Raw genomic sequence first — 17,678 nt, 5'->3', positions numbered from 1 at the left:
TCGTGGGGCGTGATCTTTGTTTGGTGTCTGTGGAGAGATGCGGGTTCTTCTGCATCGAGAGCGGGGACTGTGCACGTTTCTTCCAGGTTCTTTACTGCTGAGCCTTCTGTAAATCTGCGTTGAGTTGAATCAACACCTGAGTGTAATTTAAGATATTTTACTTAACCTAGACGTGCGTGATAACAAATAAAGAAAGACACTAGTTGAAATACATCGTGTTGCATTTTATTTACAGAGGAAACGCTCCTTTGCTTTATTATGTTCTCTTTACTTCGAGCTGAAAAGCCCACAGATCCCAGTGGGTTAGCTTCAGGTGCAAACCCTTGCTTCAAATCGGCTGTCCCGCTGATGAGACCTCCGCAACTTTGCTTGCCCTACGCTGTAATATCAGCCACCAGTGTTGCCTTGTGTAGATATCCGGTACTACAATAACCGCTTTTGGTTCTGACAGGATATCAGCGGGAAGGGACGAAATGCCTATTGCCTAGGTTCTGGGCGAAAACGTTTACTCCACTGGAGTTTGGAACTGCATGGATAAGGGCTATAAAGACTTTCTTTTTTTTCTTGCCTACTGTTACCGAAAATTATGCCTAACAAGTTGGAAGTACTTAGATTTATCCAGTATGTAGAGGAAAAACGTATAAAGATTCAAAAAAGGTTTGAGTTTATTGATTTTTCATATTCATAATCTATTTCCGATCCGTTACAATTAGACAACGTTTTGTACAACTGTCAAGTGAGTTCTTCAATATTATACCAAGCAGCTAATGCCTCCGAAATTAAACCTTTTGAATTTAGAGAAGACACTGAAGTCAGTTGAAAGAAGGGTAGTAATTGCAGACTTAAGCGCGGGTTATAATCTATCAACTTAGATGAGAACCATTCAGGGTTGAAATGTAATTTCGGAATCCACGCACGAAGCTTTCAAAGTCTGATCAAATACACGTAAATGAATCAATTTTAACCCGCCATTCTCCATTGAATTATAAACTACTTTCCTGGCCCCTTTTTTTGGACCATCCTCCCAAATGAAAGAGAAGATCTTTTTTTCATATCTTTTAAAAAACGAATTATTAGGAGACGGTAAAGTCTGGAGTAAGTTGGTAAATTGTGGTACTACTAAAGAATTAACTACCGTTATTTTGCCATAGAGGGATAATGCTTTACCTTTCCATGGACGCAATATTCGGTCTATCCTCTCCAACCTTGGTTCTATATTGGTTTCAACAATTGAATTCATATCAACAGGAATGTGAACACCTAATACATCAACCTCTCCATCTACCCACTGTACCGGTAAATGTGTCGGTAATCGAAAATTTGAGAACTTTAAGAAACCAATTCTTGAAATCTTGCATTTTTCTGCATTTAGCTCGAGTCCTGAAATAAGTGGAAAATTATCCCTATCAGATAACAAAGCGTAAAACGATTCTAGATTAGGAGTATTTTAAGGGAAAATTGGCGTCGTCTGCGTATTGTGACACTTTGATGGATTTTCCATACACCTGTAAACCTCTAATAGACTGATTGGTTCGTATCTTTATCGCCAAACCTTCAGCAGCTAGTATAAACAAATATAGCGGGGCAATCCCGATAATTGGCGCAGGCGTAGAAAAAATGTTTCTCCGGCAAACCTTCCTTTGATTGTTTAAGAACTGTGATTCTAGGCATAGATGATGATAATTAACACAGGGAGAATTATGGCAGAGGTGGCTGACAGTTAGGTTGTCCAATTTTACTTGACCAGAATGAGCAATAAATGCAGCTCTGTGTACGACTAGAATTTGTGTGAACAGTTTGGAAACCACGAGATATTGATAGCTTCGTAAGGTGACCTGGAAGATTTTCTACCACCCGTCCAAATCAAACATGATGAAATTGGATGTTGCTGTAATTTAGCTTCTATCTTCTTTTTGTACTCCGAGCACCATTGTTCTACAGCATTCATTAGTGAAAAGTGGCCGAAAACGAAAAAAAAACGAGAAAATTTGAATAAAAAGTTCTTTGACTGAATTCTGATTGTGTCCAGATGACTCCTAGTGTCGTTTGGGGGTATCAAGTGTCAAGAAGTTGGCGAAAATACTCACCTTGTTAATGGGTGGGAGGGGGGCTGAAGGCCAATGACCGGTAATGGGGCTTTCTATTGAAATACATGGTAAGGCCACACCAATTTAATTTGTTGGTTCTCGACAAGGCGAAAAAAAAATTGGTCTGATGGTAAGGCCAGGGCTGGAATAAGGGGGCTCTCATGTTATACCACCCATATATCGGCCTCAAATGGACCTCCCAAGGAAGGTGCAAGCGAGACAGACCTCTAGGGACGTGGAGAAGGAAAAGAAGACAGCCCAAAAGACCTGAAACAAGACCAGCTAGCAGGGCAATTGTTGTATGTACAATCCTTGTCTGAATAAACTGAGAAGACTCAACAGTCTGAAACAGCAGTCTTTATTTGTGTCCAGCCCCAAATGGAACTCAACGCTCAACAAGAAATGGCAACAAGAAAACTTAGTGTACTGCACTGACTTTCTGAGTCTTACCAAAAGGAACTCTATTCAATAAAACTTAGTGACTGCACTCAGTCTGACTTTCTGAGTCTTAGTCTTACCAAAAGGAACTCATAACATTCAATAAAACTTAGTGTACTGTACTGACTTTCTGAGTCTTACCAAAAGGAACTCTATTCAATAAAACTTAGTGACTGCACTCAGTCTAACTTTCTGAGTCTTAGTCTTACCAAAAGGAACTCATAACATTTAATAAAACTTAGTGTACTGTACTGACTTTCTGAGTCTTACCAAAAGGAACTCTATTCAATAAAACTTAGTGAATGCACTGACTTTCTGAGTCTTAGTCTTACCAAAAGGAACTCATAACATTTAATAAAACTTAGTGTACTGCACTGAATTTCTGAGTCTTACCAAAAGGAACTCTATTCAATAAAACTTAGTGACTGCACTCAGTCTGACTTTCTGAGTCATAGTCTTACCAAAAGAAACTCATAACATAATTTTTTCAATAAAACTTAGTGTACTGCACTGACTTTCTGAGTCTTAGTCTTACCAAAATGAACTCATAACATTTAATAAAACTTAGTGTACTGTACTGACTTTCTGAGTCTTACCAAAAGGAACTCTATTCAATAAAACTTAGTGAATGCACTGACTTTCTGAGTATTAGTCTTACCAAAAGGAACTCATAACAACATTCAATAAAACTTCCTGACTGCAATGACTTTCTGAGTCTTACCAAAAGGAACTAATGACAACAATAAAACAAAAACATGCCAAACCAAACCAAAAAGTTCAGGAATAACTTTCTCACTCTTAGATTTTTCTTATCTTTTTTCTGGCATTTGTTGGACCTCTGGTTGAGGCCTGTTTGCCACCTGCATGACAGGGTGAACAAATAGGTCTGACAGTATGGTAACTTTGTCTGAGTTCAAGTATGTAGGGGTCAGTCTGCTCCAGAAGATTGCTCAGTGTTCCGCAATGGAAGCAGCAGTCTGGAAATGCCACGGTAACACTTCCATAGTACTGGGTCTCCACAGGTGACGCACAAGTAAGGTCAACCTTTGTAACTATCTTGTCATGGTACCTACAAAAGACAGGACAACATTCAGTGGGTCTCATCAAGTCACATACAAGATGTCCAGTGATAAAATTTGTTTATTTGGCCTGCTGGGTGTTGCATTAATGCTAAATTGTGGCCATTTAAGCATGTTATATGTACATCTGAAAAAGGATACTGTGCCTAATTGAATACAAAAGACATTTGAGCAGCATGAAGATGATATCAGAATGGAAAAGACAGCACAACCAGTAGTATCAAATCCAAACTGTTTTAGCGGGTCTGTGGTGAATTAACATTATTAGCCTACAATCAAACAGCTGCTATCTCCATGGAAAACACTGAATTCTATTGAGATGTCCTCACCTTCCACCCTCAGCAAATATATGACCTCCACACACGTATGTGCCATCCTGTTGGGCTCGTGTTACTGCACCTCCTTCTTCTGCGAGTAACTTTGAAGCTGCATATATGCAGCGTGGTTTCCGGCACTCTCCACAGCTGCAGAATGAACAGACACACTGGGATTTAAAACACAATGTTAAACCAGTGCCTCATGCAATATCACTGGCATCATATACATTGTAGGATACACCTCAATATTGCAACTCTTTCCATTGGTGGGAAGACATAATACTGCCTGCATAGCACCTTCATATTAGACTCAAAATTGTAGATAGAAAAGATAGGCTGGTGATGGAGCTAACCTGATGACATCGCGGACTTTAGCTGCCACAAGAAGCTGTTTCCTCTTCTTGTCAGTCTCTGATTTCTGGGTGGGCTGCTTCAGGGACGGCCTGTCTGCTTCTGTGGTAGGCTTGCCATACAACTCAGCAAATGACCTGCGCAGATAATGCAATATTTAGGACAAATCTGAGAAGCTAGTAGGTAGCAAGCTACATGTAAAACAAAGATACATATGTAATGTCTTGGACGATATCTGTGCACAGTTTTGAGTCTTACAAGTGTATTTCTATGAAGAATATTAAAAGAGAGAAATTAATAATACATGTGTACCTAAGTTTGCTGAAAAGCTGGCATATTATAAGTAACATACATGTAATATATACAGCAGAAAAACAATGTCACTCTAACCAAAACACACACACCCTTAAATGAAAATTATCATATTCCTATCATCTCAACTTTCATAGTATTACTCATGATGGAAAGTGAAAACAGCACTCACAGGTAGTGCTCCCCAGATGGGTCAAGCATCGGGTCAGGGAGAAAGCTCAATGTGTCAAAGACTTCTGGGGGCAGACGTGTGGGACTCAGTACACAGACATTGCAGTTTGCTGATGTACACTTCTTCAGCTGAAACGTGTAGTGTGTCTGCTTACTGTGTTTTTCTAGGAAACTTGTGAGCCGCTGGCGTCTAGCAAAGTCCTTGGAAGTCATTGTGATAGCATCACTTGGTGTGATTTCCTCATCAATTAGACTCAGTATACTCATGATGTCTTCAATTTCTTCATCCAAAGCAGCTGGAAACGTCCTCACTTTCTCCTTCTTTAGTCGCATCTTCCGGAACCCCTCGCTGACAAGCCGTACGACTGGCTGCATAGCAGCTTTGAATCCCTCTTTAAGGTCAGGGTGTCTTTTTGCTGATTGACGGACACTGCTGAGGTCACTCTTTCCACTGATGAGCTTCTCTAACTCTCCTGACATGCAGCCTCTCTCCAACGCAACATTCTGCAGATGAGGGCTAAGTTCAGTAAAGACATTGTCCTTTCAGCAGGGTTTATCCAACTTCCATGTGGAGCACATCGAGCTGCATATAATGAATCTAAGTCAAGAGCTAGGAATAGTGCTAGAAGGGCGATCTTGACGGACTGGAAAGTTACTCTATGATCTGGTCCCCCGTCAGAGAACATCAGCAAAATGGGAACATCTAAATTCACGTCATCAAGACTTGCATACTCTCGGAGTACCTTGGCTATCTCAGCTGTGTGACGACATGGGCTTGACGGCTGGAAAACTTTCTCATTTAAAGTCACGCAGACTTTTCCCTTATAGAATGAATCCTCTGCTCTCTCTGGGATGTCTGTCAATAGGACAACTGAGGGAACCAGACCTCCAACGTGCCAGTCGTGATCCAAAGCCGCCAGTGTCCCGCCAACAGGGGCCAATGACCTATTGTGTCCTCGGACCCCTGTTGACACTGGCTGTCTGGGGTTGCCTACTGGTATAATTGCCTTATCATCAACACAGATAAGCCGTGCATGGTCTTTGTACTTACAAGCAAACTGCTTGAGGTATTTGTACTGAGTAGTAGCATACTTCGAGTCTATGTGTTCAGACCGAAGGAGCCTGGTCTGAACAGCAAACTTAACATCTAACCTGAACGTGTGCTTAATTGCCCTTGCGGCAAAGGGGTTAGCAGGCCAAAATTGCAGCCGCAACCATTCTGAGGAAGGTATGGGTGTTCCTTCGGGTAATCTGTCCTTCACCTTGAGTCGCAGCTCGTCTACTGAAATAGCTACAGGCATGTATGTGAAGTTGTGCTCGTGCCTTCTGTCGTGCACCTGACCTTGCTCCTCGAAGTATTTGGCAGTTTCCTCCCAAAATGCATTGAACATGGTGCTTCCTGGATTGCCATTTAACTTCCTAAGGTCTAATAAAAGGTCCGGCTGTTCAGATTCCATGAAGAAACGAACTACACGATGGTCTAGATCCTCTTCTCTAAAACTTGTTGCAGCTGCAGAATCATTGACCAGTTCTCTGTAGATAGCTCGGAGAACCATTGGCTTTATACTAGCCCTTTTACTGTATGTCTGTATGAACATACGCCTCATCTCTCGTGTTGAGTAAGTGGGTAGCTCCTTGCTAATTTCCAAGATAACTCCTGCATTTCGGCTCTCGTGGTTCTCTGAGTTCCTTTCTATCTTCCAGAGAATGGTGACTGTCCCAAGACAGTTGCCGTACGGCATAGCATACATTGACACATCACTGACTAGCTGAATGTTTGCTATATATTTCCGTCTCTCATACCTGTCAACTGTTACAAAGTCACCTATGTCAACAGGAGTGTATGGTTCATTTTATCTAGATGTCTTTGCAACTCTTGGTATTCTTGTGGGCATACTGCACTGGCAGGTATTGTAGTCAATGAAGAATGGGTCTCTACTGACCTTACTGGAACGGTTGATGACCTGCATTTTTCAACACGGACTGTAGAATTTTGGAGGTATAACCTGTATTTCGTCATTGCTTTACACAGATCTGACATGTCTCGTGCTAATACAGAGTTCCTCTGAGTCAGTACCATGGGTAGCATCAAAACTGCTGATATGCTTTGTTCATGACTATACAGGCCTTCCTGTGTCAGTGATGGTTGTGTATGCTTATTCTGTTTCCAATTGTTATGATGCTGGAAAATCTGAAAAGCCTTTGGTAAGATTATGGATCTCTCTTTGAATTTTTCATGATGTGAATCTAGATACCATAAAGCATCTCTCAGTACCACTGCAAGCCGTTTACCACATGATTGAACATAATCTGAGGTGAATCCTGCCTTAACTTTTTGCATGTAGTCAACCACCATGTTGTACAGTCTTTCTGTTGCAATTGGTTTCTCTTTCTCAATTCTTTGAGGTAGGTAAGAATCATTGAGCCTTTCTTTCATTATTATATCAAATGCATTTCTTTTGATATGAGACTCTTCACAACTGTCAGTCTTCTGCTGCACATAGTAGGTGATGTACTTGCATTGAAAGTCACAAAGTAGCATCTTCACAGGAGCTGACAAAGGGCAATTGGTTCCATGTTTTGTACTATGTTCCTCAGCCCCACCACCAACTGGTGGTGTTGTTTGCGAGATGAATACCTGGATATAAATAAAAATAAGACAACTAAGCTTAAAAGGCTTACCATTCAAATTTCAAGGATTATTGGAGTAAATGCAAACTATACAGTTCCTTGATTTTTTCAAGAATAAAACATTTGCAATCTTCATAAATAATAGATAAAAATACACGAGAGGGATAACCATGCAACCCAAACTGGAAAGGAAAATCAGCAAATTATATCTTGGTCAGTATCCCTTGGCTACAACCAAGTACAAGGTTAAATAGCCCTTTATAATCGTCTACATGTAGCTGGGTGGTCCTGGCTGCACATCTTTCTCAGTCAAACGAATAAAAATGAATAAACGGTTCAATAGAAATACTGAGTCAAGTGAACGTCAACAAAGTTATGCACAGATCAAGGACATGTCCTAGCATGTCTATTTGACCAAGGAGTTAATAAACTCCTTGATTTGACCAGAATTTTTTTTCTGATGGCTAAGTACTTCATTTCAGAATAATAGCTATAATGTTTTGGTTGGCTCATCACATGTCAAGGAAATATAGTTCATCAAACCCACCTGCACAGAGTAATCGGTTTGCTTCTCGATGGATCTGGCGAAAAGCTGGCCAAAGTTTTCGTCTTCTTCGATTTCCAGGCAGGTGTCGATGAGTTTTTGTCGGCCTTGGAAAACCTTGATAATGCCATACACCGGCTTTCCCGGCTCTCCTTGAGGGACCTAGCCTCCTTCGCAGTCTTGTTGGGCGTGGGCGTAATTTTTTCTGTGAGCGACGCGAGTAATCATGCCGCCGCGAGGGACGATTTGCTGCCGAGGGACTTTTGCCACGAAGAGAAGGTTTCCGCGCTCCAACAAGACTGCTTCCATTCGGCGACTAGAAAGGACCTCGGATTAAGCCAGCCTTTCATAGAGGCTATTAACATGTTCGTGCAGGTCCAATTCACATGTTCGCGCAGGTCCAATTCACATGTTCGCGCAAGGGTAATTCACAGCTGGAGAAGGCCTTTGTCAACGGTTGGTTTTATTAGCCTGCGTTATAGTGGAAGGTTCCAAGTTCTTCCAACAGAGAAACAGTGAACATTGGTAATGTCACAACAAAGGCATTGCTGTGCACATTTAAGCATCCCATGCAAACAAACCAAGACAAACTTTGCAGTACTATTTTTGCTGATGAAACTGTTCTTTCTATTACGCAACTTGCTGTGGAGCGGTGCGTTACCCTCCCATGACCAGTGAGATCAACCCGCCACCAAACAACATGGCGACACTTTGTTTATCTGTCCACGTCCCCCTGCAATATCACAGTTTAGCTTGCGGGTTCCTGTGGTAGTGATCTTTTCAAAGTTTTTTTTTCGTTAGCAGCAATGACTACGGGATTTTGTTGAGTGGATAGGGCTCGGTTTTCGGGAATGGTTGGCGTTCTACGGACGGGTTGATCGGCGACCGCTAGAAAGTTGCAAGTTTTGGCTCGTCGAGGAACGGGGCGTGAACACCTCCCGGCACTGGTGGCGTTCATTGCGGGAAGTTCACACATCCATGCCAATCGCTCCTAAGTGTTTTTTGATAGCCCTTTCTAGTCGCCGAATGGAAGCAGTCTTGTTGGAGCGCGGAAACCTTCTCTCCGTGGCAAAAGTCCCTCGGCAGCAAATCGTCCCTCGCGGCGGCATATTACTCGCGTCGCTCAGAGAAAAAATTACGCCCACGCCCAACAAGACTGCGAAGGAGGCTAGAGGGACCATGGTTTCTTCTTTCAACATTTCTACAACTTTAGCTCTAATCTACACTTTCTAATCTACTGCCCCGAGCCGGGCGGCTCCTAATCTTGCCAAAAAAAGGAATTCAACCTGCCGCCATTTTTTTTGCAGCCTTCCAGAAACACTAACAAGATGTAACTTGATCTCTCATTCGCCAACCGGAATGCTGAAAGGAGCGCCTTTATTGGTAACTTAACGTCACATGATCTCCAACTACTAAGAGCGACACCTATCAACACTTGATAAACTGCAGCCTTCAGTTTTCTTTAGTGATTTCATTTTTTGGCAACGCCTCTGGGGCGGAGCTTTTCGGTAAAATTGAATTTTATTTTTTTCTCATTCTGTGAATTTTTGAAGCGGCGATTCCGAGAACAAATTAAATTGGTGTGGCCTATGGACAAAATATTGCCTCAAAGTATATGGCAGTAGAACAAAATATATCTGTTGAATCTGAACATCTTATGTCATGTAAAGAAGTAGACAAAAGAGATATGAATACATGCATCAAAACTATACATACAATATAGTAGGTTCAAAGGTTCAACTTGTTTTTAATGACAATGACCGAGAAACTTAAACAAACGTACAGAGCTTAGATTACAAAATGGATCTGTTAAGCCTAAACACCTTATGTCAAGTAAAGAAGTAGACAAAGCACATATAAATACATGTATCAAATCTATACATACAATAAAGTAGGTTCAAAGGTTCAACTTGTTTTAATGACATGTCGACCTTGACCGAGAAACTTAAACAAACGTACATAGCCTTAATAATAAAATGTATCTGTTAAACCTGAACACCTTATGACACCTGTAACCCGGTGACAATCTCCCTTAACTGCATCCTGTCCCTAGGGTGATCTGGCTTGAGGCAGGCTTTTGCTACCAGGTTCAGTTTTCTTCTGTGGCCTGCCACTCCCTCTGATCTACTGACATCATCAACCAGCCTGCCCAAACTGAAGATATCTGAATAGACTGACACAGGTCTTCCTGCAGCCACCTCATGGGCGATGTGCCCGAACACAATCTCCCCGGGCTGGATGTTCAGTTGAATGGGCCGGGTGATCCAGCAGGCTTTGCTAAAATCTATGATTTTGGCCGCGAGCTTCTCTCCAACCTTTCTGATCATCACGTTGTCGCTCTATAACAATAGAAGGAAATAGGGTTATTAGAGTATAAGTAATACTCGAGAGCATCAGTTATATATTGCAGCCGTTAGACCCCAGGTGTACTGTTTAGGGTTAAAGCTAATCCCTATTGTATTTTTAGGAAATGAATACATTTGCCTAAAAATGGTAGTGTATTTTACTTGTGAAGTGATGCTAAGGCCACACCAAGTAAATTTTATGGATAACGTCCGCGCGCGCATTGATTTTGGCCTGTTCGTAGAAGAAAAAAACAAGAAATTCCGCTTCCTGTAACTATGACCAAGGAGTCACGACAGTGCCGCAAATCGTCAGATTGACGTGAAACCCGTAACGCGAAGAAAGTGTCTATTACCATCCTGTTTTCACTGTCCACTTTTCCACCTGATTTATTGCTGTTTTTATGATGAATAAAAGACTTTTTGCTTGTTAATCTGTATCACCTCATTCAATTTGTGTTCTAACATTTGTCGTCTCTTAGTATATTTCTAATCTAGGCACCTAGATCTTGTTTTTTAGTGCCCTTCTTGTTTGTATTTTTTTCGCCCTCTCGCATTAGATATAGGGTCTCCAAAGGACGTCATCCATAAAATTTACTTGGTGTGGCCTAATAATAAAATCAGATATAAGTAAAATCAGATGTAAGTAAATCATACTGTATTTATTTGATGTCTAGACCTATACCCACCTTAAGGTCATTATGCAGAATCCCAGCCTAGTGCAGGTAGGAGAGTCCATGGGGCACCTGCAGGAGGGCTCCTCCGTATTCGTAGTTCTTCATCAGGAGAGCCGCAGGTTCGTTGATGACGTCCAGGAGTGTGGTGGACACGTCCTTGCCTGGTGAGTAGGAGACAAATTCCTGTACCTGGAATGGGTGTTCCACTACAGGTTTCATCCAAACATGGATGGGAACCACGACCTGTGGCACACCCTGGACAGGATATCTGCCTCCTCACCCAGGTCAGCCCTGGCTATCTTTCTGACCACCTTCACGGCCACCAGGCAGTTGCTGGCACCTGTCATGGGAAAGAAATGTCAGAGGTCTTAGCATGGGACAATGAAAGTTCAGATAGTAGTTTTAATGACTGTTTACAAAACATAATTTGACAAGATTAATAGATTATACATTATTTGTAGATATATTAATAGTCAAGATACAATATAAATCAAGACTAAGACAATTGTCTAATTCTCTATATAACTGACTGTGCATTTTGAAAAACTCACAAACTGTCATGATGCCGTGGGATTAACATATAAGCTTCACAACAAGGCAACTGGACCATGAAAATCAGGTACTCCCATTAATATGTCATTTATGATATAGGAGTATTTGACTTGTCCTATTTCGAACCCAAGAAACCAAAATAAAACCGCAACGAAGTATTGCTTTGTACGAAAGAAACAACGTTTTAAAACAGGGGCACTAACTGCCTTGTTGTTTTCAGCCATTAGACTACAACAAATAACTTCTATGGATGACGTTTGACAGCTCATTGATCTCGGGTACTTACTATCAGTCTTCATGTAAACCTGGCCATGTCTACCTGCGCCTAGAACTCTCTGGCCTCGCGGCGAATCACCCAGGTCGCTCGCCAATACTTTCCGGAGCTGTGGCGTGGTCGCGGCTGGGCGGGCGGCCGATGCTTTTTGCAATTCCGTCTTAAGCACGTCCATCTCTGCCCTAAACTTTTCTCTGGTTCTTTCAGCTCCTCCAAGTGGCGCACCTTCAACTTCTTTTCCTGAAGCAGGTTCTGTTGCGCCCGCTTTCTTCTCAAGGAGATCCATTTCTTCCTTCTATTCCCTTTGTACTTTTTGTTCGGCATGATTGATCGTTAAAAAAAACGTGCGAGATATAGTGCGAGATGGCTTTCTGAAGTTCGATGGCGATTCTGTCTGGGCACCACAGCATCAGATATTTGAATCTTACCGCTCCATTCTGATGTAAATGTGAGAGGATTATGACGTGTTCATTTAACATTTTGACCAATCGCCTGCATGCGTGGTGAACGATCGCTTGACTCAGTCAGACGGACTTGGCGAAATGATTCTCGCCTGCGAGTCGGTGACTCGTTTACGAGTTCCACGATCTCATACCTTTGCCAAATGATGTTAACCCTTGCGGGTGACAAATCATACAATGTTAATCATTGATTTTGTAAACAAGAGCCTCATTTGCATGGATTATATCAATTGATCATATTCTCCATCCAATGACAGCCTTATCGTAACAAAAAGGCTATTATGGCACTTCCTTATAAATTATGCAAATGAGGTCATGATTTGAATAAATTATGTTTATTGATGTTCACCTTAACTTAACTTCCAAATGTGGCAAGTATGACATTCGGGGGGCAGCAGTTACAACTATGGAATTATAAGAATTTGCCATTAATTATGCAAATTAGGTCCTCATTTACATAATCGATATCCTCAGTTTTTCTCGTTCTCAAGTAGATGTCACAAGTGTTTCATAGTTCTATTATCAAACAAAGCAGATTTATAGAATTTCCTCATTAATTATGTAGATTAGCTCCTGATTTGCATAATTGCCATCTGATTATGTCAAGCATTACTTCAACTACCTACATACCAAAAATCACGACAATACGTCAACCGGTTCTTGAGTTATCGTCCAATTTTTGTTTTTCAACAAATGCTCCTGCAGTCCCAGAACAAGGTGCTAGGGAACCCAAACTCATGTCACTTCTTTCCTACCCCAAGAGCTATCTACCAGTTAAAATTCGTGACCCTAGCATGTCCAGAACATGAGCTATCAAAACCGGAAGTTCAGCTGCAGTTCCTAGGAAAGCCGCCAGGGGGCCCGAAATCTAATCATTTCTAGGTCTCATTAAGACCTACTAACCCACTAAGTTTCATTCCAATCCATCCACTGCTTCTCGAGTTATATTGCTAAACCACACACACACACACACACACACACACACACACACACACACACACACACACACACACAAACGCTACTGAAAACATAACCTTCTTGGCGAAGGTAATTATCGCAGAAGACAATGTAACCTACCTGACAGTATTTGAAAATTATCCTAAATTGTAGTTCTTGGTGTTCTCTACATCGGATTCTTTCTGCCTAGTCCTATAAAGGCAAGCTGTCACCACTATACTTTGTCTATGTGCCCACATCGAGAGAGGTGTTCTGTACGAAACCTTTTTGAAGACCACGCTAGGCCGTAATTGAGCATAATAACAAAGCGAGAGTCTGCTTTAGAGGCTATCAAATCAGACAAACGGAGCTCAAGATATAGAATTTTGAAGATTTAATTTTGGCATTTATGGAGGAAAAACCTAACCATTACTCCTCTTCCTATGACCTCTGACACCGCGCGTTCCTACTAAATTCATAATATTGGCGACTTTAAAACCACGTTTATAATACTACAATCAACGAAAGTCGTATCTTTTTCGCTTATGTACCAAGTTTTACGTCGGATACACAATGCATGCACGCAAAATTGTAGTGTATGAACGGTTAGCTTTTATTCCTTCGCACCATTTCTAAGTAATTTTCGATAAACTTCATGCATGAAGGTCTATTGTTATTTTTCAAAGTTGCACAGCCATGATAGGCGTGGGACCGCGCTGTGTGTCTTTGGTTGGAGTTCGTGGAAAATTTCGCCTACTCAAGCTATCGTGACGATAGCTACTGTAACACTAGAAAGATCCACACACCTTTAATTAAATTATTTTCGAACAAGGTTACAATTTTTAGTGATATTTATTATACACTGGGAAAGGTCTTACAGGAAAAAAAAACTTGCAACACAGCAGCTACGTAGTCAATTGGATAACTCATAGACGCCAGCCCTTTTGAAAAGTGCCCCCATAAGACCGTCGGCAAGTTTTCATGTTTACAAATACATGCAGATGAAAGAGTATGCAAAAGTGTAGTTGACAAAAACAAAACTCATTGCAAGTTGATTGAAAACGAGGAGGGGGTGAAAATGTCAGATCCTCTGAAATCGGGTTAAACACTGCTAACTTACAAAAATTTACTGGAAACAACCCCAAAAAGTAAAGGCAAGAGGACGAAATACAGAATGTAACCACAAATCGACATTATATATAGTGAATCTTTATTGCATGTTCTTGCCCAGATGGGCTTAATGCACAAGAGGACATGCAGTATGCAAAACATGAGTATTGCATACTGGAACGCTATATTCTAATGCAAAGCGGTAGGAATCTATACATCAAACAATACTATATACTACCTATTATCTATTGTTAGTTGCCCTTTCTTCTTTTTTTTAAACATTTTGAATAATCACATAGTTTGGCTGCTATACATTCGTTATTGCATGACATCAAGTGTTTAAACGTGTCCTGCTTTGACATTTTCTTACACATCTTGTCTAATTGTAAAGTATCGAATAGTTATTGGCGCTCGTCTTTATATAGTGTACAGTCAAGTAGAAAGTGTTTCTCGTTTTCAACATGCTAATGATTACAGAATGCGCACGTTATATCTTTCAGAGGGGTACGGCTATGCCTGCAGGATTCTATACGTAGGGGATGGTCACTAATGCGAAGTTTGCACATGGCTCTGCGATGTTCTAAGTTTGCAATGTTTAAATATGTTTCTCTTTTATAAATCTCTTTGAATGTTTTGTACGTCCTTAGGCCACACCAATTTAATTTGTTGGTTTTCGGATTTTTTATGAAAAAAAATGAAGCGACAGGGCGAAAAAAAGTTGTGAAGTGTGATGGTAAAGCCAGGGCTGGAAATAGGGACCCATGGGCTCTCGACGTGTTGAAATGTACAGTATACAGAAAAGCAAAAAAAAGACTATTTCATCACTGCTATGTACACGTATGTTGCTATTTTTATAGCCCATGATCTTATTTTCACCTACATGTATGTATCGATTTTATTATCAATTGATAAAAGATTTCTTGACAGGGCTACATTCCTGGATAATTAATTTGTATAAACTAAAAATAAAGTCTGAATAGCAGTCTTCATTTTTGTCTATTCATGAAAGCCAAAAACTAAGTGATGGCAACGTGCACTTTCAGAACATGTTAAAGTAGTTGAAACTTCTAACAACACGACAAAGGGGGAACTCAGACAGTTTGTTTAACTATCATTCAACTGTGCCTGACAATAATGTGCAGTGCATGTAAGTTATAAGTTTGTCACATGTGTAATTTGAGTCCATTATGTCTTTAATGACCTCTGAAGGCTAAATCAGTTCGGAATGACATATAGGGTTCGCTCATCACATTTCAAGGACAAATTATATATATATAGGATACTAGCTGTAGTACATGTAGTTCATCAAACCAAGAACATTATACAGTCCTTGATCAAACAAACAAGGTTCTAGAAAACCCAAATCATACCATCAAACCCACCGGCAATTTTTTTTTTTTGTTTCAAGTTTTGCAAATTTTTCCTCCCCTAGAATTTCCACACCAAAAATTCTGACTTCACAAATTGTGGCTTTCCTAGATCTCCCGCCACAATTATTTTCTTACTTCTTGAAGCCTACATTAAAGAAGTTATGCTCCAAAACTTCGACGAAATCTGCTCAAACTCTAAATCGGCCGCCATTTTGTATGCAAAATGTAGCCCTTCTATTGGTTCCCATAGTAGAAGCAACGGCATGGACTTCCTGGCACAATACTAGTGGATCTATTTGAACAAATATTTTTTCTGTACATGCTGTAAAGTAACAAACCACGCAGAATGATCCAGATATTTGTAACTAAGTCACATTATCAAGATATTACTAGGTGCAACTTTCAGTTGCTACAACACCAACCTTAAGCTCAAAATTGTAACTTTCGAAACAGCTGTCAAAGTTATATCAAATTGTAAATATCCATATGTGTCATTTGAAAATACCTTCCTCACAGCTGAATTAGCGTTGATAGTACGTGCGTCTAGACATATGTCTTGTACAATGTAATTGTGGTCACAATCTGTTTGGCATGATATAAAGAAATTAAACAGTATATTTGTAGACTGGAGCTCAGTAGAACCCAAATACTTGCCAACCAATGTCTGGCACTACTAGTCAGAGCTTGACAAGTCAGTGTTGTTATTATTTTGTATTCTGGGGTATCTGAAGTTGACTCTTTTATGTGCATCCATGCATGGCATGCTGCAATTCCTTTTCTGCTGTATATATCTTTAATAGTGTCTAAAAAGTTTCTTGACTTGGTTGCTACCTTAACCAGCCATTCACTCATGCTACCGCGATGGCAGCTAGAGCTAGATTGAGGTCTGGTAGTTTACGTTTTTAGCTGACTTTACTGCGTGGTTTTATACTACAGGCATGGTTTTTAAGACTTGGCTATGGCGAACTGGATTAAACCTCCTGTGAGAGGAGCAGCCACTGCATGAGCTGCCCTCTTCACCCAGCGCCAGGCCGTCTTAAAGCTATCCTTCACCTTAAGCTTCCACCCCTTGCTCTCCTTTACGTAAGTAGGTCGATCCTCTGAGGAAAGGTGAACTAAATACTTGTTGGTTTCTTTCCCGGAAAAGAACACCACAGTAACATCAGTGCCGTAGATAGTCAGCTGTGCATTCTTCAAAGCCCACTTGTCTTCTGTAGTGACAACGTTAAAGCCTTCTTGCAGTAGCCTGCGGTCTGTCTCTGTGAGACGGTCTCTGTAGTCGCGAATAAATGCTGCGATGTCTTCATGGCTTATCCGTGGATGGCAGCTTACCTTCTGTAGAAAATGCATAATGAGATGCGTCGTTATTTATTGAGGTACTTATTCCAAAGCAACATACCAACTCCGAACTATTCAACAAATATCAGTACGATAAACCCCCAACAAACCCAGTTATGACAATTCACAAACATACCGCACACATCGCGTAGCCTTCTATCACGCCCCTTACAAAATTCTAACAAGAATTCGGAGATTCCATACCTCCAGGATATATGTAGAGTTTATGTAAAATTGTTATTGGGGGATTTGGCTCATTGTATATGGAAGTAAGGTCGCAATTAAGTTTAATTTATGGTTTTTGTAAACTCTAAATACAATATTTTGCGTTAGGAATTCCTATCTTTCGGCAATATATTTTATTTCAACATGTCTTCTTTAATTATCAAAATGACATCTACATTAACATAATATATGCACAGTGATGTTGGCCTTTACTCTAATAACAATCCATCCAGACCAGGCTTTTTTGGGCTTGGTGGGGCCGGGGGAGGGGGCTAAATCGACCCCCCCCCCTCAGAACTCGCGAACGGTATGTTGTATGACCATCAAATTTTCAGAGAATGGTTTACAAATAAAAATCTATCATACCCACAATTTTTTGTCATTATGACGTAAAATGACGTCATTGTGACGTCATCATCATCATTCATCCTCCGTAGAGGTGGAGCATACAAAGTTAGTTCGC

The 17,678-nt window shown here is 40.8% G+C and overlaps 1 protein-coding gene across 1 annotated transcript; it reads right to left on the bottom strand.

Annotated features, from left to right (window-relative positions):
• Positions 1-2,889: 2,889 nt before the first annotated feature.
• On the bottom strand, positions 2,890-9,520 carry LOC109475723. The gene is made up of 6 exons (XM_019776487.1): positions 9,109-9,520; positions 7,934-8,092; positions 4,757-7,393; positions 4,275-4,409; positions 3,934-4,068; positions 2,890-3,594 (listed from the first exon to the last, which is right to left on the bottom strand). The coding sequence occupies exons 3-6, from the start codon at positions 5,233-5,235 to the stop codon at positions 3,324-3,326; spliced, it is 1,020 nt and encodes a 339-aa protein (XP_019632046.1). The 5' UTR covers positions 5,236-7,393; positions 7,934-8,092; positions 9,109-9,520; the 3' UTR covers positions 2,890-3,323.
• Between the last annotated feature and the right edge of the window lie 8,158 nt (positions 9,521-17,678).

This window comes from Branchiostoma belcheri, unplaced genomic scaffold (genome assembly GCF_001625305.1).
Source record: "Branchiostoma belcheri isolate BF01 breed outbred unplaced genomic scaffold, Haploidv18h27 scaffold346, whole genome shotgun sequence".
Lineage (NCBI taxonomy): Eukaryota > Metazoa > Chordata > Leptocardii > Amphioxiformes > Branchiostomatidae > Branchiostoma > Branchiostoma belcheri.
The sequence above is the reverse complement of the archived record's forward strand: the minus strand, read 5'-3'. Positions and strand labels throughout refer to the sequence as shown.